The sequence below is a fragment of the Penicillium lagena genome (assembly GCF_028827675.1).
Source record: "Penicillium lagena strain IBT 129212 chromosome Unknown utg000002l_segment0_segment0, whole genome shotgun sequence".
Lineage (NCBI taxonomy): Eukaryota > Fungi > Ascomycota > Eurotiomycetes > Eurotiales > Aspergillaceae > Penicillium > Penicillium lagena.
The window spans coordinates 1,080,883-1,104,166 of NW_026623223.1; the positions used below are offsets into that span (position 1 = coordinate 1,080,883).

A 23,284-nucleotide genomic window follows, 5' to 3' on the forward strand; every position below is an offset into this window, starting at 1 on the left:
CGCCTTGCGCTCTTCTCTTCACCTCTCCCACTTCTCACTCCCTCACCCACCCTCTCTCCAGGGCATTTTTTTGCTGCTGTCTGCGAAGAGTGCCTACCTTCCTACTCGATCACCTTGTTTTTTCTCTCTGACTGATCCGCTCCTCCTTGGTCGGTACTTGGGTTCGTTTTGGATGTCCACGCCCCCACCGGTTGCGCCCCTACGCTGTACGAGCCATCCACATCTTCAAGTGACGCATCTACGCGATGCGATCATGGGTCCTTGATCACATTAGTTGTCTTGAAGCTATTCTATCGCCATTGTACTCCACACTCTGTTCGGCGAGCATCTCCCAAATCACTGTCCCCCGCCGGAAATGAGAACCGAACTGCCATACACCCATAAACCTCGGACGCATTGATATTGTCGCATTATATACCGGACCATTTCCAAGTCATGCGAAGAACCCCCACTCTTCTTTAGCTTGAGACCGTCCTTCTATACAAAATGGCTTCCAGCGTACCGCAACCCTCGCCGCCCACGTCAGTCTCCCAAGACCATTCATCCGAGGAAGCGGAAGAAATCAAAACCCCTGGACTCGACCTCTCGTCTTTGACCCGCGCACTCAAGGCCAGAAAGGCGGAATATACCAGGCGGCGAAGTATTAGGATCAAGATTGGCACATGGAACGTGGCCGCTCTCTCTAACACGGAGAAAGATGTAGAGAAATGGTTTGTACAAGGTCGAGGAGTTTCGCAGAAGCTTTCGGGAGAAAAGCACTCTAATGACCGGCAAAAATATCGATCGACGGATGGTAGCATGTCTACCACTGGCCTTGAAAATAAGGATGGCCCGACCCCGTTTCAATACAGCCCGGAAGAGATCGACCTTTATGTTCTAGGGCTTCAAGAGGTTGTCGATGTCTCCTCGCCCACTGAGACACTGCGTCCATATGTCGATCCGGGACCTTCGAACCGATGGAAAGAATCAGTCCACAAGGCGCTGCCCCCAGGATATCAACTTGTCTCTGATATCCAGCTGGTTGGCCTGCTGCTCATTATTTATGCCTCACCGGCTATTGCCGAGAGTGTTTCATCCGTCAGCAGCACGCACGTCGGCACAGGGCTCATGGGGTATATGGGTAACAAAGGGGCGGTTGCAACTCGCCTGGTTCTTGGCGAGACTACGAGCTTGGTCTTTGTCAACTGCCATTTGGCTGCTGGTACAGATAAAGGCAGCCTGGAGCGGCGCAACTGGGATGCCTCTCAGATCACTGCGCGCGTCAAATTCGAACCCATGGAGTCCGAACGGGGGCTGCAAAACGACGCCTCCCACGTAATTGGCCCGGAGGATTTTACCTTTTGGTTTGGTGACCTCAACTACCGACTGGATGACATTCCCCGCGATGCGATACGGCAGGCTCTGGCTCGGCACACCGTCAATGCGTTCGACACTGCGCTTCAAGAGAAACGCAAAGAACACAATCAGTCTCGACGGTCCTCAAGTTCCTCCTCATTATCTGAGGCCACACCAGAACAGGAACTGCCTCCGTCCCCCCACGGTGAGAATGAGAGGACTGAGCCTGTGACGGACGAGGAAATTGATCCCCGCAACGACCCAGCATCTCTCCAAACGACGATATCATCCCTCCTTGCGCACGATGAGCTCATGGCGATGCAGCGTAAAGGGACGAGCTTCCACAACGGCTGGCGTGAAGGTGAAATTACATTCTTGCCGACCTACAAATACGATGTTGGAAGTGTAGCCCTGTTTGACACGAGTGAGAAGCAGCGTGCTCCTAGCTGGTGTGATCGGATTCTGTTTCGAACGCAACGAGATAAGCAGAAGCATGAACGACTCGACCGCGAAGCCGAAGAGGCTCGGAAAAGAGACGAAGAGATGCAAGCCAGTGGATTGGACAAAGCAGTTGCTGACGACAATGTTCTTTTTGATTATGACCCCGATGTTGATGGTGCGATAAGCCCGGATGAGTATGCATCGGAGGAAGATAATGCCGATGACGCTGCCTCTCTCACGTCGCAGGACCCCACCGAGGATCCAATTCAATTGCACCAGTATGTATCGCACCAGGGCATCTTGTCATCAGACCATAAGCCCCTGGATGCTACTTTTACATTGACCTTCGATGCCGTCAATCCTCAACTGAAGGCCAAAATTCATCAAGAGGTGGTCCGTGAATTGGACAAGGCCGAGAATGAAAACCGCCCAGGCCTTACTGTTGTCGTCGATACTCACCGGGATGAGCAGCGCACGGAAGCAGATCCGAATGCCGTGGATTTTGGCGATGTCGCCTTCGATGTGCCGTCTCAGCGATCATTGACTATTGCCAACACTAGCGGTGCCTCGGCGACCTTCTCGTTTGCCGAGCGACCCGATTCCGGCGCAGATGTCCAATCCAAGATGACCTCATGGCTGGATATTCACATTGACAAGCCAGCACAGAAGCCGACCAAGGAACAAGCCACTGCCTCATCGACCGCGAGCCATACCTTGCTCCCTGGCGAGGTTGCTAATGTTGATCTCACCGCACATGTTCGTGACATCAGCCTGGTGCGCCTTCTCAACGCGCGGAAAGTAAAACTGGAAGAGATCCTCGTTCTGCATGTGGACAATGGCCGTGACCATTTTATCTCCGTGGCTGGGCATTGGCTTCCCACTTGTTTTGGCTGTAGTGTGGAGGAATTGACTCGCATGCCCGAAAGCGGTGCTCGCAGCCTTGACTCCACGGGGCCTTCTCACCAATCAACCAAGGAAGCCGAAGTGCGATTATCAGCGCCTCGGGAACTCTTCCACTTGACAGAGAGCATTTCGGAGCTGGTCGAACGTGCAGTAGCCGAGTGGAGCATGACAAATGGCGACTCTGACGAGGATCGCCCGCCGTGGATGATAGAACCGAATGGGACAGCATGGCCCTTCCAGCCTGATACTTGGACTCTGCAGGATCCGTACGAACGTGCACCACTGTCTGCTTTGGTCCGCGAGGCGCTGGACACCAACAAAGCGCTCACAGCTGTCTTTGGTCCCGAGATTTCCTCCCTGCATCGTTTGGAGATTCTCTCAGAAACTCTCCTGACCTTCATCAACTCTCTGAGCGACGGCATTGTCACGGCATCTATGTGGCAAGATATTGATAGGCAGATTGTTGAGCGGGAGAAGTCCAAAGCCCCGCCTCGATCTTGGGAGGAGTCCCAGGCATGGGTCCTTGAGAACCTCGCCCATTCGCCTGCACACAGCGTTTCTTTCACTTTCGTCACCTTCATGCTCGCTCGTATCGCCAACGAAGTAGCGCCTGTGCCATCCACCACCAGCCTTGTACCGACCCCTCCATCTTTCAAGGATAAGAAGAAACATACCAGCTCACAAGAGTCAACTGCGGAATCTACAAACTCCAAAAGTCAATCCTCTGCTGGTAATCCACAGCCGTCACAGCCGCCAGCCCCGGCCTCCGCCGCCGCATTCATATCCGCAGGCAGTTTCCGCCGGAAAGCACGCTCATCAGCCTCGTCGTCTACCGGCTCGGACTCCGCGACAAACAGCAATGGTCCGGCCATGGCTCACCGACAAGCCGTCGAGTCGGCACTGGCATCAATCTTTGCTCGCGTGCTTATCTCTGCGGCCGCACCGACCCCGGCGAAGGAGAAGGAGCGTCGTGCATCCGAACAACGGAAACGAACTATCATCGAGCCATTCCTGAAGATGATCGGTGTGGATGACCGGGGACCGTCAGGTGGCCGTTCTTGATTCCGAGGCACTTTTGGAGGTATCTTCGCACGCCGGATCATGATGCTGTTCGTTTGGTATAGACTTGTTGATCCTGGTCGCCATGCATGTATATTTTGTTCAACTCATGTGCATACTCGGCATTAGATTCAAATGGTGGTCAAAGAAACAAGTTCCTTTATTTCCTTATTTCCTTATTTCCAAACTGAAGAGCTCTTCTGGGAGCCGTTTCATGTAAAACCATGTACAATCATGCTCATCCACAGCTTATATCTCACGCATATAGTCAACTCCAATCTGTATATCACGCCTTCAGCATGATCGATTCCTATGTTTCTAGTGATGGCTGTAAACATGACAGAGAAGTGAAAAGGACCAATATTGACAAAATCGGCTGGGCTGTCCTCACTCCACGTCTGCTCTTCCATCAGATTCCAAGTTCAACCTCCGCCGAAGCAGGTTGTTCTCCTGTCGAAGCTGTTCAATATCATTTTCGTACTCTTCCAGCGTGTCTTCATTGGCAGACTGTAGCTCCTCGATGATCTGGAACACGCGCCACAGACGCAAAATGATGACCAGCGAGCCGACTTCCTCGACTAGGCCCTGCAGGAAGACTTCGATTATGAAGGCAACGATGATGACCAGGGAGTCGAAGATGTGGAATTTGGATGAGAAGTATCTGGTTCATGTTGTCAGTAAGAACGTACAGACCGGAACAGAGAGAAACCGGGCTTCAAGGACACGACTTACCCCTTCCCAAAACTAAACACCGAAATAAGCAACTCGACCATGAACAGACACGAAATCACCAGGCTGGCGATACTGAGGACATCCTCCGCGATGCCCCAGCCACGGTCCACACGCGCATACCGATGCTTCAACTCGCAGACATGTAACTGGATCAGAAAATCCGTAAAGGTACAGCACACATCGACGGTGACCAGGCCCAGCACGAGAAAATGGCCCCATCGTCCAGCTAGAAAGTTGCGGGCGGATCGTCTCCACCGCGGAATGAGGGGCTCGTTCTCCTCGAGTAGTGGCGTAGGGGTAGTCCCGGTCTGACGGTCACCGAGTAAAGGGCTCAGGACTGAGTTCATGGTAACTACACTAGGGTCGGGACAATAAAAGTGCTCGAGGGTGGGACAGAAAGCTGGTGGCTGGGTTGTTGGGAATAGACGTCAGGAATGCCTACGCGTACAGCCAAGTGCCGAACAAGCTTCACCGTTTCATACTCTTCTCTTAATTTTGGGTCCTACCGCCAAGACACTAGCTTGAGAAATGGGTACACTCAAATGGGCCTTTGTACACTACGTTATGAACACTCTGCTTCATATGGCCATGGGTTGTCGCATAGGAATGCGTTCAATTCGCCATAACAGGGCCTTACATATATGTCAAGCATGGGGGGTGTGATCACAAGCGGACGGCCACCAGAGATTAGGGGTGGCTCGGACGTCGCCAAACATTCAGAGGTTGGTACGGACGGTTATGATCGAACGTTTACTGCAGCCAGCCGCTTGGACCATCTGAGAAGTAGTCAGCGAATTACTATTGATGATATCACGTATCATCATAAGCTGAGAGCGTGCAAGTCGGGGTGCCATTATAGTCCTTGGAGGGCCGGCAAAGAAGTTAAGGATGGGGCTCGAGGCGCAGGGCAACGGGATGGATCTGGGTCGGTTCGGGCCGACAGTCGAGCCGACCGTCAACCAGTTTCCACTCGAGGGTAGAAGTCTGCAAAAGGCAGATAAATACTCCACCTTCTATTCACCAGCTAGCTACTAAGCTCTTTTAGTTGGTCTCTTGGCGCAGATGTTAATTGTCAGGCCAATTCTCGCCTTTTCTTCCAATGCACACTCTCTTGCTCTATTGGCGTCTCCGTTCCTAGGCGATACCACCTCCACCTGATGCGAGAGTTCTCTCCCCACCTCCACCTCTCCCCCCTGTCTAAACTCCTAGGCACGATAGACAGCCCCGCTTCTGGCGCCTAATCTACCCCCTTTATCTTCCGCCAGAAACACGCTGGACTACAGCGCCAAATCTAACATCCGCAACATCGTCACTGTCGGACCTGCTTATACCAAATACAGTGTTGATGGTATTCATTCTTCGAGATGGATGGACTTTCATCCGTAGCGAGCGTTATCGCGGTCATTCAACTCGCGGGGAGCCTTGCGAAGATTTGCGGAGGCTATATTCAAGAGGTTAAAGATGCACGGGAGCAAATCGTCACTTTACAACAAGCGGTTACAGGTCTCCAAGGGACGGTTCAAGACCTCCAGAGATTTCTTCAAAAAAATAACGAGAATGCCCTACCTACCTCGTCACGACTAGGCAGTAACATCAATGATTGCCTCTCCGATCTCCGAGCCTTGAAGGCGGAACTTGATCCCGGAAAGGGAAACAACCTCATGAGAAAAGTGGGATTTCGAGCCTTGAAATGGCCCTTGAAACGCACAGAAGTGGAGAGCGTTGTTCGGAATCTTGAGAGGTATAAATCGGCATTCCTCTTATCTTTACAGGTGGATCAGACGTATGTTATCAAGCATCATGTTATGGCTCGGTATAATTGGCTCATCACTAGACAGATCCCTGATTATCAACGTTGCTCAGAATACAGACCGCATTTATCAGCATATGGACCTTGGGAAAATAGAAATTGCGACAGAGGCCGAGTTTGACTCATTCTCCGATCGAGATGAAGTCAACTGTCTTCAGGGCACAAGGACCAAGCTCCTCCAGCAGATAATGGAATGGGCAGCATCGCCGAACCAAAAGATCATCTTCTGGTTAAATGGAATGGCTGGAACAGGAAAATCCACAATATCTCGGACGGTGGCAAAGGCGTTCAAGGATACCAACCATCTTGGGGCGAGCTTTTTCTTCAAGAGGGGTGAAGGGGACCGAGGAAACGCTAAGAAATTTTTTCCAACACTCACAAGGCAATTAGTACTAAGGATTTCTGAGTTGGGCTCCAGTGTGCAAAATGCCCTCCAGAACGACCCTGAAATTGCTTCAAAATCGCTTAGTGAGCAGTTTACAAAACTACTCCTTCAACCGCTTCTCGATCTTGACGGACCCGGCCGGCGAACTCAAACCGCTGTGATCGTGATCGTGATCGACGCTTTGGATGAATGTGAACATGATCCAGATGTTCGAAATATCGTCCGTCTACTACCTCTTCTACAGAAGGTAAACACGGTTCGCCTACGGGTATTCTTGACTAGCAGACCAGAACTACCGATTCGTCTTGGCTTCTCAGAGATCGCAGATCGTGACCATCAGGATCTAGCGCTTCATGAGATCTCTGACAAAGTGACAGAACACGACATACGTTTATTTTTGATAGACCGATTCACGAAGATCAGATCCGATAGAAAGATTTCCGAAGACTGGCCTAGCGATGACGTTATCCAGGATCTAGTTACAATGTCAGTCCCATTGTTCATTTCTGCCGCTACCGTATGTCGATACATCGGAGACTCGAAATGGGAACCCAAAAGACGCCTTGCAGAGCTGCTTCAGGACCAAGCTCGATATGCAACGAAAATGGAGAAGACGTATCTACCAATCCTCACGCGACTCCTTGATGATCAAGAAAGCGATGAGTTAGAGAAGGAGCAGCTCATGCAAGAGTTCCAGAAAATCATTGGGGTTCTTATTCTCCTCGCCGTTCCGTTTTCAATCAATACATACTCTCGATTTCTCAGTATCGAGCCAGGGCTAATTAGCAATCGTCTGGATTCATTTCAGTCTGTGCTAAGTATTCCCGCTAACCGAGATATGCCTGTGAGGATTCTACATTTGTCTTTTCGAGACTTTTTGGTCCAATCTTGCGGCAAATTCCGAGTGGACGAGTCCAAAACCCATAAGGAAATTGCTCTTCATTGTCTCGAGACTATGCGAAGTCGTCTACAGAAAAATATCTGTAATTTAGAAAGCCCTGGCACACATAGAGCAGACGTCGATCCTCAATCTCTCCGCCACTATGTACCACCAGAACTCGAATACTCCTGTCGCTACTGGATATACCATCTCGAACAAAGTGAAATCTCATCCCCTGAGATTCAGCTTATTCTATTGTTCCTGCAGGAGCATTTTCTGCACTGGGTGGAAGCAATGAGCCTACTCGGTCTTGTATCGGAAGTGGTAGGGATGCTTAATCTTCTCCAGATGATTATACCAGTGAGTTCCGTAAATAGTCATACGACATACACTAACAGATATAGGGCGACCAACAATCCACAATATCTGACTTTCTTCAAGATGCAAAGCGCTTTATTCTTAAGAATCGTCAGATAGCCGATGAGGCACCTCTTCAGCTTTACTGCGCAGGACTTATATTTGCTCCCCAAATATCAGTAATCCGTAGAGAGTTCAAAGCAGAGCTTCCTACTTGGATTTGCCAGCTACCACAAGTTGAGGAAGGTTGGAGCGCAGAATTACAGGCACTTGAGGGTCATTTAGGTCCGGTGCAGTCGGTGGCCTTTTCGCCGGACAGCCGGATGCTGGTCTCCGGCTCTACAGATAAGACTATACGCCTCTGGGACTCGGCCACAGGCGCCCTACAACAGGCACTTGAGGGCTATTTAGGTCTGGTTCAGTCAGTGGCCTTCTCGCCGGACAGCCGGCTACTGGCATCTGGCTCTGGGGATGAGACTGTACGTCTCTGGGACTCGGCCACAGGTGTGCTGCAGCAGACGCTCGAAGGCCATTCAAGTTCAGTTGAGTCGGTGGCCTTCTCGCCGGACGGCCGACTGCTGGCATCCGGCTCCGATGATATGACTGTGCGTCTCTGGGACGTGGCGACAGGCGCGCTGGAGCAGATTCTCGAGGGCCATTCACATTGGGTTCACTCAGTGACATTCTCGCCCGACGGCCTGCTGTTGGCGTCTGGCTCCGATGATATGACTGTGCGTCTCTGGGACGTGGCGACAGGCGCGCTGCAGCAGACTCTCGAGGGCCATTCACAATGGGTTCACTCAGTGGCCTTCTCGCCAGACGGCCGGCTGCTGGCGTCTGGCTCCGATGATATGACTGTGCGTCTCTGGGACGTGGCGACAGGCGCGCTGGAGCAGATTCTCGAGGGCCATTCACATTGGGTTCACTCAGTGACATTCTCGCCCGACGGCCTGCTGTTGGCGTCTGGCTCTGCGGATAAGACTGTGCGTCTCTGGGACGTGGCGACGGGCGCGCTGCAGCAGACTCTCGAGGGCCATTCACGATGGGTTCACTCAGTGGCCTTCTCGCCGGACGGCCGACTGCTGGCGTCTGGCTCCGATGATATGACTGTGCGTCTCTGGGACGCGACGACATTCGCTCTGCAGCAGACTCTCGAGGGCCATTCACATTGGGCTCGTTCAGTTGAGTCGGTAGCCTTCTCGCCCGATGGCCGGCTGCTAACGTCTGGCTCTGGGGATCAGACTGTACGTCTCTGGGACTCGGCCACAGGTGTGGTACAGCAGATCCTCGAGGGCCATTCAGATTCAGTTCAGTCGATGGCCTTCTCTCCTGACGGCCGGCTTCTAGCGTCTGGCTCTAATGATAAAACTGTGCGCCTCTGGGACGTGGCGACAGGCGTGCTACAGCAGACTCTCTTGGGCCATTTAGATTGGGCTGACTCGGTGGCCTTCTCGCCGGACGGCCGGGTACTGGCATCCGGCTCTGTGGATATGACTATGCGCCTCTGGAACGTGGCGACAGGCGTGCTGCAGCAGACTCTCGAAGGTCATTCAGGTTCGGTTCAGTCGATGGCCTTCTCGCCCGGCGGCCGGTTGCTAGCATCTGCTTCTAGGGACAGGAAGGTGCGCCTCTGGGACTTAGCGACAGGTGCGCTGCAACAGACTCTAGAGGGCCATTTATATCCGGTTCAGTCAGTGGCCTTCACGTCAGACGGTCGGCTGCTGGCGTCCGGCTCTGTGGATCAGACTGTGCGCCTCTGGGACGTGGCGACGGGCGCCTTGCAGCAGACACTCGAGGTTGGCGGACCCATCAATTACCTTGACTTTGCTCAGGATGGTTCATATCTAATGACCAACCTGGGCGCCCTTGATTTTCAGTCCCGGAGTGAAATTAAATTAACCCATAGGACCGTGGGGGTATTCATCGAGCAAGGGCAGTGGATAAAGCTGAACGGCTACAATACACTATGGCTGCCTCCTGACTCTCGGCCTGGCTGTTCCGCGTTTCATGGCAATTTACTAGCGCTAGGGCACGCATCGGGGCGGGTTTCTTTTATAGGATTTCATTTATAGAGGGCGTCAATGATTCCAATTTTCGATCCTTCCTCTATTTTTTAACCTCTTGTTGGAAGAAAGGCCTGGGAGATGAAGGTAATTTATATGGCTCTACAGTGTCGGTGGAATGTGCCATTAAGTTCCATCAGGTTCCATATCCCATACTGTACTGTCTACTCCGTTATAGTTTGCCGCAGTTCCAGGTCGCTCAGTTAGAGACTAGATCTAAAAGGTTCTCTATATTGTATGGAATTGCAAGTTACGACTGGAAAAATGAGTATATATCATACTCAACTAATCGGCACTCAGCCGCTGGGTTACAGTCTTGGCAGTGAGGCCCAGAATCAAGAGGAGAGTGAGAATGGTGAAGCTAGTTTTGCACTTGGCTGTATATATCAGCATCGGAGATCTTCCCCGATCTGGACAGCTGAAGAAAGCTTAGCACGGGATTTTGTGAGGTCAATGAACCGGTCCTCGTCATATTAATTGGTGTGCCGGACATCCAAATAGCGAGGTAAACGTAAAACTGAGAAATATCCCATGTCCAAGCTTAGGTATCCGTATACAAACTCCTCCAGTTCCAACCCAAAGACCCGTTAATATCCAGCAAAAAGTAAAAGAAAATAAAACAGAGGCGAGCATTTCACATCAAGAAATTTCATCAGGTTTAGATCGGCTTCGCCGGAGTGCTCCGTGCAGAACCCTGGGGATATTCCTGCTGCCGCGAGAGTGGCGCAACAGCCGGCACACGCGATGGCGGAGGCGAGTGTGCGCGTACTCGAGAATCAATTGACCCCATAGCAGCTTTTCCTTTCCCACGCTTCGACCGAGGCCGCGGAGCAGGACGGCGACGCAACAAACGTTGAGCGGCGAGGAGACAGTGCGATGCCGCACGACTGGGGAGGCTAAGGATCGACAAAGCCAGCTGGGTGGGGATAACAATGCATGCGCAGGCCCAGTTGATCAGCGTAAACGCGTAGTTTTGACGGTGGTCCGCAGCGGAGCGCTGCGCTGCAGCGGCGAGGGCGAGAGCGTCGCGCGTTTGACCTTCAAGGTGCTGCAGACGGGTATCGGTTTGATGAGTTGTGATCGCTGTGCGTTTCTCGTAGCGTCGGACAGCGCGGTTCAGAGCTTCGATCTCCGGTTGCATTGATCGTCGTGCTTCGGCGACGGCCTGAGCTACCAACGCCAGGCCATTATTTGCAGGTTCATGCGGCGAGAGCGCACCCTCTTCATTGGATCCAGGGGAGGCAGCCAGACGTGCGGCGGCTGCCTCGGCGACGTGGGCTTCGAGCTCGTCGAGGCGCGTGGAGATATCTTGGACTTTGGCGGGATCGATGATCTCGTTCGCCCCCGAGGGTGCCACGATGCGCTGCAGGTGGAGGGTTCGCGATTGTACTAGCCTCAGTAGATGTGCAACAGGTCGGATTTCCGATGCCAGCAGGAAGATCGTCAGGTTGTAATTCGAGACCAGGCCCTCTGATGGTCGGGAGAGGCTGGACCGGATGCCATGCAACAGCCATGTCCCAATGACAGGAAATATGAAGCAGGATGCCAGCGCCGCGAGCTCGTGGATTTGCAGCTCTTGAGTGGCTGCTGCGCTGGTCGATGGATGCGTCTGCGGGACATCATTGTGCCCGTCTGTCGCGTCGGGCTCATCCGCTTCCGATTCGATGGGATTATCAGCAGCAGACTCGAATACACCCTCCTCTCGTCGAACTCCCTGCGCCGAGCGATACCAATCCCACGGCAGTCGAACGGACCAGTTGAGGAAAATGGCCGCCAAAACCAGCAGGGTGACGTCGGTCACAAACGCGCTCCCTTCCTTAAAGAAAACCCCCGCGATGGCGGGCAGGAGGGCCAATCCCAGCGGAGCCGAATGCCAATGTGACTCTTCGGTCGATACATGGCCTTCGGAATCCCGGGGCACGCGCGGCAGAAACAAGGAGTCGGTGGAGGAGCGGATAGAGTGGCGCGCTTCGGATATCGAGTCGGAGAGAGTGGAGTTGCGGCGCTGAACCCAGCCTTCGACTGTTGCGGTGCGCAAGGGAGTCGCGCGGCGACGCAGCGTCTGGACGGGGGACACCGAAGGCATGGTGAGGAGGAGAATGATAATGATAATGATGACGAACTCCTGGGGTGGCGGCAACAACCCATGTTCATGCGAGGTATCGTGGATCTTCACGATGGTTTTCCTGTTCGGTGGTGGCCTCGGCCCAAGGTGTCCAATAGCTTATGAGTTGACTACATGGTTGGCCCACTTGTCAGCAAGCGGCGTGACAGCTTGATTATGATTTCTTTGTTCGGATTTGTTCGACCGTACTAGATGCCGCCTCCATTGAGACCGAAAGACCGGGAATGGAGCCGATTCCCATGAGCAGTCCTAAAAACCAATACAACCGGCCATGGACGACCACGCCTTGCCGGTAGGAATTACGCAGCTCCGGACCGGTTCATGACGGCTTGCAGTCTGAATCAACAGAAATTGCCAATCCGGCTCCTGCGGTGACACAACGAGGGTGGCCATGGGCCGGGGAGACATCAAGCTCTATTGAGTCCCCAATGCGGTTGGCTCCGTCCGGCCAGCCAGCTCCAGCCTCAATAGGCCCCCGGTCTGTGCATCGCTTTCCCTTTATTCGCGCGTCGGATAGAGCAACATGCCAGTATTTCAATGGGCAAGTTCCGTCGGTCGCAAGGCGTGTCGGGGATGTGGTGCGGTATCTCTGCAACAGTCGTGGGAGAGTGACTCCGACATCGACATCGACCAGCTCGAAACACCAGACTGTTCAGCGCCCTTTTTGGGTCCGCAGTAATGTCTTGATTCAGCTCCGGCAGGTTGGACTTTACTGTGAATCATCCGCGTGGTTATTCCCACGCTTCTCAATAAAAATCAATAAGCCCTGATTCACGAGCGTCCCCGACTCCAACTTGATATACGACCTCCTCCAGCGAGAGAAGATGGTTCGCATCCTTGCTCTTCTTAGCCGGTCATTTCTTTACTCTCGTTTCTCCAGAGTGACTAGTTGAGTATCTCAAGTGACCAACTCGCCTTCTGTTGAACTTCAACTTTGACATAACACCTGTGCCGCCATGGAGGATCCATCGGACATGAAGCTCTATCCGACGGCGGTGGTCCTCCCCCTTCTTTCCTTCGTCATCATCGGTCTCTGTATTACCCCTCTCATTCTGCATGCAAAGAACCGCAACTTCCCCACCACCTGCCTCGTCTGCTGGTCCATCGTGCTCAATCTCTTCAACATCATCAATGCATTCCTCTGGCCGAGAGACAATGTGGATGAGTGGTGGGACGGTACTGGGCTGTGTGATATTGAAGTCAAGGTTTATGTCGCCGGCTATATTGCCGTGCCCGGAACCCTGGTAGGCATGTTCCGCGGCCTGGCTATTGTCATGGATACCGACCGAGCAACCTTAGTGCCTAGCAAGACTCAGCGTTGGCGCAATCGCTCCGTGGATCTTCTGTTCTGTGTGATTACTCCAGCCATTGCAATGATCACCCACATCGTGTACCAGGAGAGCCGGTATCTGCTCTACTCCATCTCGGGATGTGTGAACAACTACGATACCAGCTATATGAGCCTTTTGCTGGCCTACATCTGGCCGCCTATTATTTGTCTGATTGCCGCTTATTACTGCTGTAAGGGATCTCCTTATCTTGCTTCATACTCCTAATCTAACTCATCATCTACAGGCCTGGTGATCATTCGGCTTCACAGGTACCGCAGTGACTTCGGCGTCATTCTGCAGTCTTACAACAGCAACCTGAACAAATCTCGCTTCTTGCGCCTTTTCTTCCTTGCCCTGACTATGCTGGCAGCCATTCTTCCTGTCCAGGGATATGTGCTTTACTACGACATTACCCTTGGACTGCCCTGGCATCCTTACTCCTGGGATAACCTTCACGGCCCAGCATGGTACAAGATCATCAAGGTGCCCGCATACGGCCAGGTATTCTTTGACCGATGGAGCCCTATCGGATCGGGCTTTTTGATCTTTGTTTTCTTTGGCTTCGGCCGCGACGCAACTCGCATCTACCGCAGATTCGCCCGGTTCCTGGGACTGGGTTACTGCTTCTCCAGCGTCGCTGGCCCGACCGATTCCCAGGGCACTGCACCACCTGCCAACGCCTCCTCCTCTACAACTCTTGTCGGTTCCATAAGCAGCCGTGCCAAGTTGATATTCAAGGGGCGCAAAGCCTCAGCTGCACGGTAAGCAGACAGTCGAACACCCATATACGGATTCTTCACTGACAGCTCTTAGAAACCAATGGAACTCTACCCTCGCATCCACCAGTACCTACAACGATACCGAGAAAACTAACCGCTTTTCTACAGCGCACCCTTCTCTCAGTGTAACCACCCGCAAGGCTCCATGGTTCCAATCTCCCTTCAGGTCCTTCCGCCGCTACCCCCCACCCCCCAGCCAGGACGGAGACGTGCTTCTGGATGACCTCTCAGCCCCGTCTCAAACAATCTGTACCAACGCCTGGGCGGGAACGAGCGAGAATTATGAGAGTGGCGAGTTCACTCCTGGCTTGATTTTGCCTGAGAGAAAAAACTTTATTCGTGTCAAGCAGGTGATCAGCCAGCAGAGCGAGGTGCAGGTTTGAAGTATCATCTGGTTTTTATTTTCTCGTGGAACTGTGGTCGATGTGTCCTTTCTATTCTCCATCCGCGCTTTTTTTTAATGGTTTTGCTCGATCATAGTTCGGCTGTACATGATGTTTAATAGTTTCGAATTCTTGCTCAAAATAAGACTGGAAAAGCTCGCGCTTCGTTCGATCTCTAGTATACACTTTACACACACAACAGGTCTTATCACGCAACCGTTGAGCATTTAAGTTGGTGAAATCCTCATTGTGCCACCTTCCATAGTCAAACCCATGGCCTCGTTGGCAAACAAGTCTGCATAGAATGACCGCACAAAGGACTGGCCTCCGCCATGGCTTTGACGATAGAAAATCATTCTCGGATCCAATATCGTCTGCCACGTCATGGTGATCTTCATTTTCGTCTTGCTCATTCCGGAATTCGGTCTGCTGGTTGCTATCCAGGCTTACCTGTGGAGCGGCTGAGGCAGCTTCCGAAATCGCTTGCTCTAGAGCCCTGGTCTTCGCCTCAGGGTTTTCAATACAGCTATTTCCGACAATTAGTGCGATATATCTATGACTCCAATGATAGTTCCTACCCGCGAGGCAGTTGTCGCGTCCTCGCATCCGCTGCGGATGCCAGTCGATCCTTGCTCAGACAGGGCACGCACTAGCGCACTCACCATAGCTCGGCAGCTTATTATCGCACTATTCACAGGCTCAGTTTCTGCCTTTTTCGCAATAAACTCGTAGTCCCGCCTTTTGTTTCCGCTGACGGCATCGCTGACATACTAGTAGCAGTCTTGTTCGTTGGCGCGATACTCACGGGCGAGAAGTCAGCTCACCAGAGGGAGACTCGCTTTCTTCCATTGGATTTTAAGAGGTGTAGAGAAGCTAGAAGTCAAGGATCGTAACCAAGGAAGAAAAGGGCAAGAAAGCTTTGGCCCCGGGCGACTAGAAGAACTACTCACATGACTCGGAGGCCCGGACGAAGCTCAACACCCCCACACGGTAAGTATGAACCCCTTGGGCCGGTAGTTAGATATCGCTTACTTTGTCGATGATAATAACATTAATAGGAGAAAAACTAATCGTGCTACAAGTATGATTTGACAGCTCATAGGCCGAATTTACATCCCCTAGTGGGAACGGAAGTGTATTCAGGGTATACAATTACAATATAATCACAAAAGCAACATGAGAGGAGATCGGAGAATCAGTCACTCATCATAATTCGAAGACCCGGCATAACCAACAGACAGCCGCCCTACTTCCAAGCGCCATTATCCAGGTCATGAAAGAAACATTCGTCAACCAGCGACAGATCTAAAACTGTACCACGCCCGTTCAGTGGGAATCGCTCTCGTTCTCGTAAGCGCTAGCTGGGCGTTTGAGGACCTCGAGTGAGCCTAGTTAAGGTCATATCAGCAACGAAATTTAAAAATATATTTTGAGGTCAAGCAGGGACACATACGCTGCACAATGCTGAGGCTGGATTGCTTCTTGCCCTCGGCGTCTTCCCATTGGCGCATGCTTGCATCACCCTCGACGTAGACCAGAGTTCTGAAATATAAACTGTTAGCAATCCACCTTATTTATCCGTGACATCACAAGACCCATACCCCTTCTGCAGACCGAGGAGGTACTCCCGTTGCGCGCCCTCCGGGACGAAGCTCGAGACGCGGAACCAGCTTGTGTGGCGGTTTTCTTTGGGGCCGTACGATGTGGCGAGAGCGTATTTGATGACGTCCTGACCGGTCGAAGTGGCCTGCAGCTCGGGCTCGGCAGCCAGGCGGCCAGTGAGGATCATCTTGGCGACGGAGCGCGAAGACGAGGAGCTGAAGGTGCGCGTGGGCTGGGCCGTGGCGGCCAGGCGCAGGGACGGGCGCAGAGAGGAGGCGAAGGCGGACATTGGGTGTGGTAATTGGGGTAGACAAGGTGAGAGAGTGGGAAAGGATGGTGATGGTGTCCTGCAATCAGGGGCGCGGGAGAGTGACGCGCTGGTCACATGACGGGATTTCCGCATTCGGTAATCAGTGTTTTTGGTCGGTTTGGGTAACTATATGTATGAAACAGAGAAATAATGAAGGAATAGAAATACATAGAGAAAGGGTGGTGCTATTACGTATGTAGTTATGATAATCTATAGGACGATCTGTCTAGGTCTAATATTAGTATGCTGCGCATCCACAAGATGAGGCTCTGCTGTGCTAGGCTGGGGGGCTAAACAACTAACCACTTTCACTCCTCGTGGGTTCTTGCCACTAACAACCACAACCGCAATTATGAACAACGACGACTACGTGCTGGTGGATAGAATAGGCAAGACTTGGCTCCTGATACTTCAACGCATCTGCTGACCTTGACAATAGATGGTGCCCAAGAACCTCCCCGTAGGATCCTCGCCTCTTCTCATTAAGATATCTATTAATTTTTTGTCCAGTTACTGCCGAGGATCTTGAAAACATTCGATCCTGGCTGTCTCCAACAGAATATGATTCGGAAGGGAGTGAATACAACAGACATCTCAACTCCCATGCCCCGGGAACTGGCGACTGGCTGTTCCAGACAGACAAGTACAAGAACTGGCATGATTCCAGTCTTGGGGCCTTGTGGGTTCAAGGCATTCCGGGAAGCGGCAAATCAGTAGTCGCGGCCAATTTGATCCAGACCCTGAAAAAGGAAGATGTGCCTGTACTATTCTTTTTTGCTCGGCGGATCATCAAGTCGAATAGCAGCCCACGACAATTGGCCCAAGACTGTTTATCACAGCTCCTTGATTACAGTATTCCACTGCAAGTGACTCTGAAAAAGCTTCATCAGCAGCATTCGGCGGTAGAGGGTGCTCCGTTCGAAGAACTCTGGAGATCGTTGCTTTTCGCGCTTTCGACCCTTCCCATGGTCTATCTCGTTTTTGATGCCCTGGATGAACTGGATACTGAGCAATGCGGATTTTTCCAATGCCCCTATGAGCTCGGGCAACAAAAGCCAGAGTCAATCAAGCTTATCATGACCAGTCGCCCAATACCCTTGCTGCAGAACGCCCTCAGGGGGGCGCACATTGTCAGGATTCGGCTTGAAGGAGGGGATATTGAAAACGACATTGCCACATACCTCAGTCAGCGCCTCACTAATAAACAGCAGAGCGGGTTGACGCCGGAAGATTGTTCGGTAGTCAAGGAAGTTCTCTGCCGAAAGGCAAGAGGTCTTTTCCTGTACGCCCGACTGATGCTCGACGAGATCATCTACAAGCAAGTTGCTGTGCGTGAGCATCTCGAACATCTTCCTGGCTCTTTGGAAGATATGTATGTGAACCTCCTCCATGAGCACTCGATACGCTCCGGAGCCAGTCGAAATTTCCAGTCCTGGCTACTTTCTTGCATCACTCATGCGAGTCGGCCCCTTCGCGCCACAGAACTTGCAGCCTTGATCAATTCTCGTGACGACCGAAGCGGCCTCAATGCTTCCAAAGATGCAAAACTCATGGCTCGCACGTCGTGTGGCCCGCTTCTTGAGATCTTGGATAATGAAACCGTCCAAGTCATCCACCACTCTTTTACAGAGTTTCTGCTGGATAGAGAGCGCAAAAGCGCCGTAGAGCCACCTCAGTCTGACAAATGGTTCCCGGCTCTTTCACCAATTCTTATTCATGAGAATCTGACAATTTCTTGCATTGATTATCTACTGTCTGGATGTTTTGAATCGTGGTCTGTCAGTGATCGCAGTGAAAACTTGAAATACTGCTATGATCACTCCACGGAAAGAAGTCTCATGGTGCAATTTCCTTTCCTCAAATACGGATCGCAGAACCTGCTGTACCATGCTGCGAAATGCAAGATCATGACGAAAGAACTGATGTTGAAGCTCGATGGTCTCTGCCAGTATGGAAATCATGCTTTCGAGAGTTGGAAGGACTTCATGCTCATACACAAGGCAGAGGGCATTCCTGATAAGTTTCGTGTTCTTCATATGGCCGGCCAGGCTGGACTGGAAGGGTACATTGTGCATCTCATAGAAGGGGGAGAACAAGTGAATTCTGTGGATTCCTATGAGCGAACAGCATCTGCCTACGCTGCAATGAATGGGCATGCCGGGACACTTGCAAAACTTTTGGCTAGCAATGCATGTTTAACCATCTCTGACAGGGATGGCTTATTACCTATTCATCATGCTGCTAAAGGCAACCATGTCAAAGCGCTGCAATACTTGCTGGATGCCGGTGCAGATCCAATGTCGCCCAAAAATCGAGAAGACCATGGTCACTTCCCTGCGCAAGACTCGACCATTGGAAAGACACCAATCCAATACGCCTGCGAGCTAGGCGCTGCGGATGTTGTCTCTGAGTTGTTAACACGTATGGATGCCTGTTCACGAGGCACCGTTCTTCCACACTATGCGTCCGCGACAGGTCAATCCAAAACTCTAGCAATCCTGCTCCGGTATCCTGAAATTGTTGCCAATATCAACAAACACAATCCTAAGGGCCAGACGGCGCTGTTTCTTGCGGCAGTCGCCGCAGATTCCGAGACTGTGCGCATTCTGCTCTCCCACGGAGCCGACGTACATGCCAAATCCCACCAAATTAAATACTACGGAGACGGCCCCGGTGTTCGTTTTGCCAGCAACAAGCCGGAGTTGAGTCCTCTCCAGGGGTGGGCGAGAATCACAGTCCCCGGACACGGGATGCCTGACAACACTCTTGAAGAATGGGAGAAAAGCGCAACTTTCCTCATTGAGGCTGGAGCTAATGTCAATGCGACGCACGAGTCAAGCCCTATATTATTTGCTTGGGCAGATCAGTATTTCTGCGGCTCGGATCGCGCTGAAGAATTTGTGTCCTTTCTTCTGCGTCACGGTGCCAATGCGTCTGCCACTGATTCTAAGGGAAACACCGTGCTTCATCAAATTGAGAAGAGGTCTGAAGGAGGCTTCCAGGTCATCAAGATGCTTACAGAGGCAGGGGCGGACATCAACAAAGCTCGACCTGGTGACGGCGTCACCCCTCTCATCCTAGCGGCCATGGCCCAATGCACGGATGTCAGCAAGTATATCGAGAATGGTGCTGATCCAAACATGCAAGACTATAAAGGAAACACAGCACTGCACTATATTTGCGCCTCGTGGGTGTTTGAATATGATGATGTTCAAGAGTGGCTGAAGTTCGCAGACCCCACGATCAAGAATAAGAAAGGTGCACTTTGTATGTATAACCTCCGATATGGAAACGGTGGAGATGGCAGGGTGAACTCGATTCCGCTGTTCATGGAGAAAGGACTGGATCTGGAGTCCCGAGATCGACTAGGGAGAACGGCTTTGCTTGCAGCCTGCAACAATGGAGAGTCGCAATTCATAACGGCATTGATCAAGAACGGAGCCAATGCCAAGGCCAGGGATTTCCGGAACAAGTCCGGTAAGTGTTTTGTATACTACCTCCATTTATTGTCCGGGTATTTGGCTTATCTCTCAAAAATAGCTCTTCACATAGCTGCACAAGTCAAGTTTTGGCTGGCGGATGCCAAAGCTCTCATTCAAGCAGGATGTGACATAAATTGTGTCGATTTCGAAGGCAACACGCCCTTCCATGATGCAATTTGCTCGAGTATCTCTCCCGTCACCTTAGAGATAATTTTGGAGCTTGGTGGACTGGCAACCCTGGCCAACAACCGCGGCGAAACAGCTTTGCATAAGTTAGTCCGGCTGCCGAACGTGGACTCTGCCAGCCCGAGCATTCAAATGATCCCCGCTCTAATGGATTTCCTGCTACAGCCACGCCTGGGTATAAATTTGCATGCGGCAGATAACGAAGGTATCGTGGCCATTCATTGCGCTGCCTCCACGTCCGATGTTTGTGTTTGGAAACTCTACCAAGCTGGAGCAGATATAAATGCCCTCACGAACGATGACCGAACTCCTCTTCATTTTGCAGCAGGCGCTGGGCATAGCAGTGCTGTCGATCTCCTCTGCTTTCTATACTGCAAGAAATTGTACAACGTGGATCAGAAAGATGAAAATGGTCGGACTCCATTGCACCATGCGGTTCTGTCTGGAAACCTCGAGAGTGTCTACTCCATATTACAAGCTGGGGCGAATCCAAACATCGCAGACAAACATGGTTCGACACCCCTACATCTGGCTGCCGAGCACCAGGTCAATATCTCTGCGTTCAGAAAGAACCGCAAGTACAGGAAACTGCCTATATGGGGAGGTGGTGGTCGATCTCTCGCCGCGTACATAATTCCTCCTCCCAACACTAGACAATATTGTGTTGAGTGGAAGTTAAGCTTTGCGATCTGTCAAGAAGACGAAGCTGTCATGACACAAGATGTTGTTCGCTGCCTCTTGGCAGCCGGTGCGGATCCAGCCCTGTGCGACAATTCTGGGCAAACGGCATATGATGTGGCTGTTTTTATAGGCCACGAGGAAGTGGTGGATGCGCTTTCACCTTCACCAAATCTTGGCACGAAAAACAGTCTCATGCATCGTTGGTGTTCTACCCGATCCACACACGCTGAGGCCATTGCTCGAGGCCTCGAGGATAATAGGGCCGATGCATACACCATCCTCCAAGCAGCTATCAGCACGAGAAACGAGGCTGTAGTAAAGGCTTTATTAAAGAACGGACTTGATCCAATGTCTTGCGGCCCCGAAGGCTTGACGCCTGTGCACTATGTTTCTCATTGGGGCCTTATGTCAATGATGAAGACATTCGCACCTTTTATCAAAGACATCAATGCATTTTCACCTCCTCTCCTTCATGTTGCGGCAAGCAGACAGCTGTCAAATCTACAAATGGTCAATCTGCTTATTGGACTCGGTGTTGATGTGAACACCAAGTATACAGAATTTGTCGACAAAGACCGTTATTTCGGACACCATCCTGCTACATACTCAGCCGCTCATGTTCTTGCCGTGGGCGAAAATTGGTGGAACATCTCGGCACTAGAGTCAATTTGCAAGGCAGGAGCAGATCTAGAATCAGCTGATTCTCATGGAAGCACAATTCTTCAATGTGCGCTTTCTGGAGATCGAAGTGGGTTCTTAGGAACCTCCTTTTGGTATGATAAGACTTTGGAGGTCGTGTTGAAACACGGTGCAAAGATTAACGCCGTCTCTCCTTGCAGTGGCTTGACGCCTCTGATCTCTGCCTTGGATACTAAAAGAGGCCTGGCAGTGATCCAGAAGCTCCTTGACCACGGTGTTGACATGAGCCTATGTCCAGTGCCTCCCATAATCGTGGCAGTCAGGAGCGGTAACTGTGCAGTTGTCTCGGCTGTTATTGACGCTGGAGCAGATGTCAACATTGTATTCCACCGCCCGAACGACAAGGGTTATTTCAGAAAACTCAAGGACGAAGAAGTGCCTCTTCTCGCTGCCTCTCTAAAAGCTGATCGACAGTTCCTAGGAACCACGCGGCCAAGAAAGACCAGGGAGAAAATGGTTGCGCTTCTTCTGAAACGCGGGGCGAGCCCCTGGATGAAACTGCGCAATGGCAAATCCACTGTGTTCCATGAAACTTGTCATAACCATGGGCTTATTGCCCCATTCATCGACGCTGGAATTGATTTAGAAGTGAGAGACTCTGAAGGTCAAACCCCTTTGATGAGAGCATGCTCGATCTCGACTGAATCCCGCGTCTTGGAGGATGATTCCATATCAAGCCAATTGATATTAGCTGGAGCAAATATCCATGCCGCAGACGGCAATGGATCAACGCCCTTGCTACTTGCTACCCAAGCAGGCTTGTACAAGACAGTGAAGCTGCTACTGGTAAAAGGGGTCAACGTCTCTGCGACGAATAGTGAAGGTCTCTCGCCACTTTACTGCGCTCTCAGCGGATCTAGGATAAACGAGGACAACAGATTGGACCTCGTTAATGCGCTGCTCTCTGCTGGTGCAGAGCCTCGAATCACCGGTCCGAATGGCGACACTCCACTGCATATTCTTGCTCCGACACTCATGACACTCAGCCCCGACGGTGGCGTATATCTTCGTGGCTACGACAAGAGTTATCTTCCAGCATACCAAGATCTATATGAACACTTCATTGCAAATGGCTGTGATCCCAATGCCCGCGATAATGCCGGAAATACGCCTCTTTTTCCATATGTCGAACAAACCAAGTTGCGATGCGACTATTACCGGGTTTGTTCTCCTGCGGAGTCCGATGTTCGCCGGATGTTTGGTTATCATGATGTATTTGTTGTCAATAATGAAGGCGATACTCTGCTCCACGCAGTTGCCGGGCGGGCAGATGATGAAACCAGTGAATCCGATGGACTATGGCTGTTTGAAGAGCTGCTGGCACGGGGATTGGATCCGAGGAAGGAGAACAAGAAGGGCATGAGTGCCTTGGATGTTGCTGCTGCGTGTGAGAGGCAGCTGATCTTGGATCTTTTTGCGAAGGAAGGATAGAGTTTTTGCAATTATCACTCTCTCTAGCAATGATCATCCAATTCAATCCAGCCTTCTTTTTTCTACGTGCTTCACCCAGCCACTTTTCTGGTAGGAGTATTTAGGGTAAGGTTCAGTGGGTATACTCGGCCATTAACGAGAGGAGCATTCAATGCCCTATAGCAGTGCTATTAATTAGCTTTAATCTTCCCTCAGAGTATCAACAACGAGCATCTCAGGAACTGGCCACCATGACGGGCTCGTTCCCACCGCCGCTTGAATCATGGAATTAAGGCTTTGAGTTCTGGAGGAAATGATCGGCAAGGTACAC

The 23,284-nt window shown here is 51.6% G+C and overlaps 6 protein-coding genes across 6 annotated transcripts; 3 read left to right on the plus strand and 3 right to left on the minus strand.

Annotated features, from left to right (window-relative positions):
* Positions 1–486: 486 nt before the first annotated feature.
* Positions 487–3,741, plus strand: N7510_003187 (phosphatase family protein; the record flags this gene model as incomplete). Its single annotated transcript, XM_056975114.1, has 1 exon — positions 487–3,741. The coding sequence occupies one exon, from the start codon at positions 487–489 to the stop codon at positions 3,739–3,741; it is 3,255 nt and encodes a 1,084-aa protein (XP_056835070.1).
* Positions 3,742–4,125: 384 nt separating this feature from the next.
* On the minus strand, positions 4,126–4,817 carry N7510_003188 (uncharacterized protein; the record flags this gene model as incomplete). The annotated part of the gene is made up of 2 exons (XM_056975115.1): positions 4,126–4,399; positions 4,471–4,817. 2 exons carry the CDS (start codon positions 4,815–4,817, stop codon positions 4,126–4,128), a joined length of 621 nt encoding a protein of 206 aa, XP_056835071.1.
* Positions 4,818–10,623: 5,806 nt separating this feature from the next.
* Positions 10,624–12,051, minus strand: N7510_003189 (uncharacterized protein; the record flags this gene model as incomplete). The annotated part of the gene is made up of 1 exon (XM_056975116.1): positions 10,624–12,051. One exon carries the CDS (start codon positions 12,049–12,051, stop codon positions 10,624–10,626), a length of 1,428 nt encoding a protein of 475 aa, XP_056835072.1.
* Positions 12,052–13,046: 995 nt separating this feature from the next.
* Positions 13,047–14,583, plus strand: N7510_003190 (pheromone receptor; the record flags this gene model as incomplete). The annotated part of the gene is made up of 3 exons (XM_056975117.1): positions 13,047–13,611; positions 13,666–14,182; positions 14,235–14,583. The coding sequence occupies 3 exons, from the start codon at positions 13,047–13,049 to the stop codon at positions 14,581–14,583; spliced, it is 1,431 nt and encodes a 476-aa protein (XP_056835073.1).
* Positions 14,584–15,909: 1,326 nt separating this feature from the next.
* On the minus strand, positions 15,910–16,474 carry N7510_003191 (single-stranded DNA-binding protein; the record flags this gene model as incomplete). Its single annotated transcript, XM_056975118.1, has 3 exons — positions 15,910–15,971; positions 16,037–16,125; positions 16,185–16,474. 3 exons carry the CDS (start codon positions 16,472–16,474, stop codon positions 15,910–15,912), a joined length of 441 nt encoding a protein of 146 aa, XP_056835074.1.
* Positions 16,475–16,570: 96 nt separating this feature from the next.
* Positions 16,571–22,974, plus strand: N7510_003192 (uncharacterized protein; the record flags this gene model as incomplete). The annotated part of the gene is made up of 4 exons (XM_056975119.1): positions 16,571–16,607; positions 16,935–16,955; positions 17,006–19,972; positions 20,036–22,974. 4 exons carry the CDS (start codon positions 16,571–16,573, stop codon positions 22,972–22,974), a joined length of 5,964 nt encoding a protein of 1,987 aa, XP_056835075.1.
* Between the last annotated feature and the right edge of the window lie 310 nt (positions 22,975–23,284).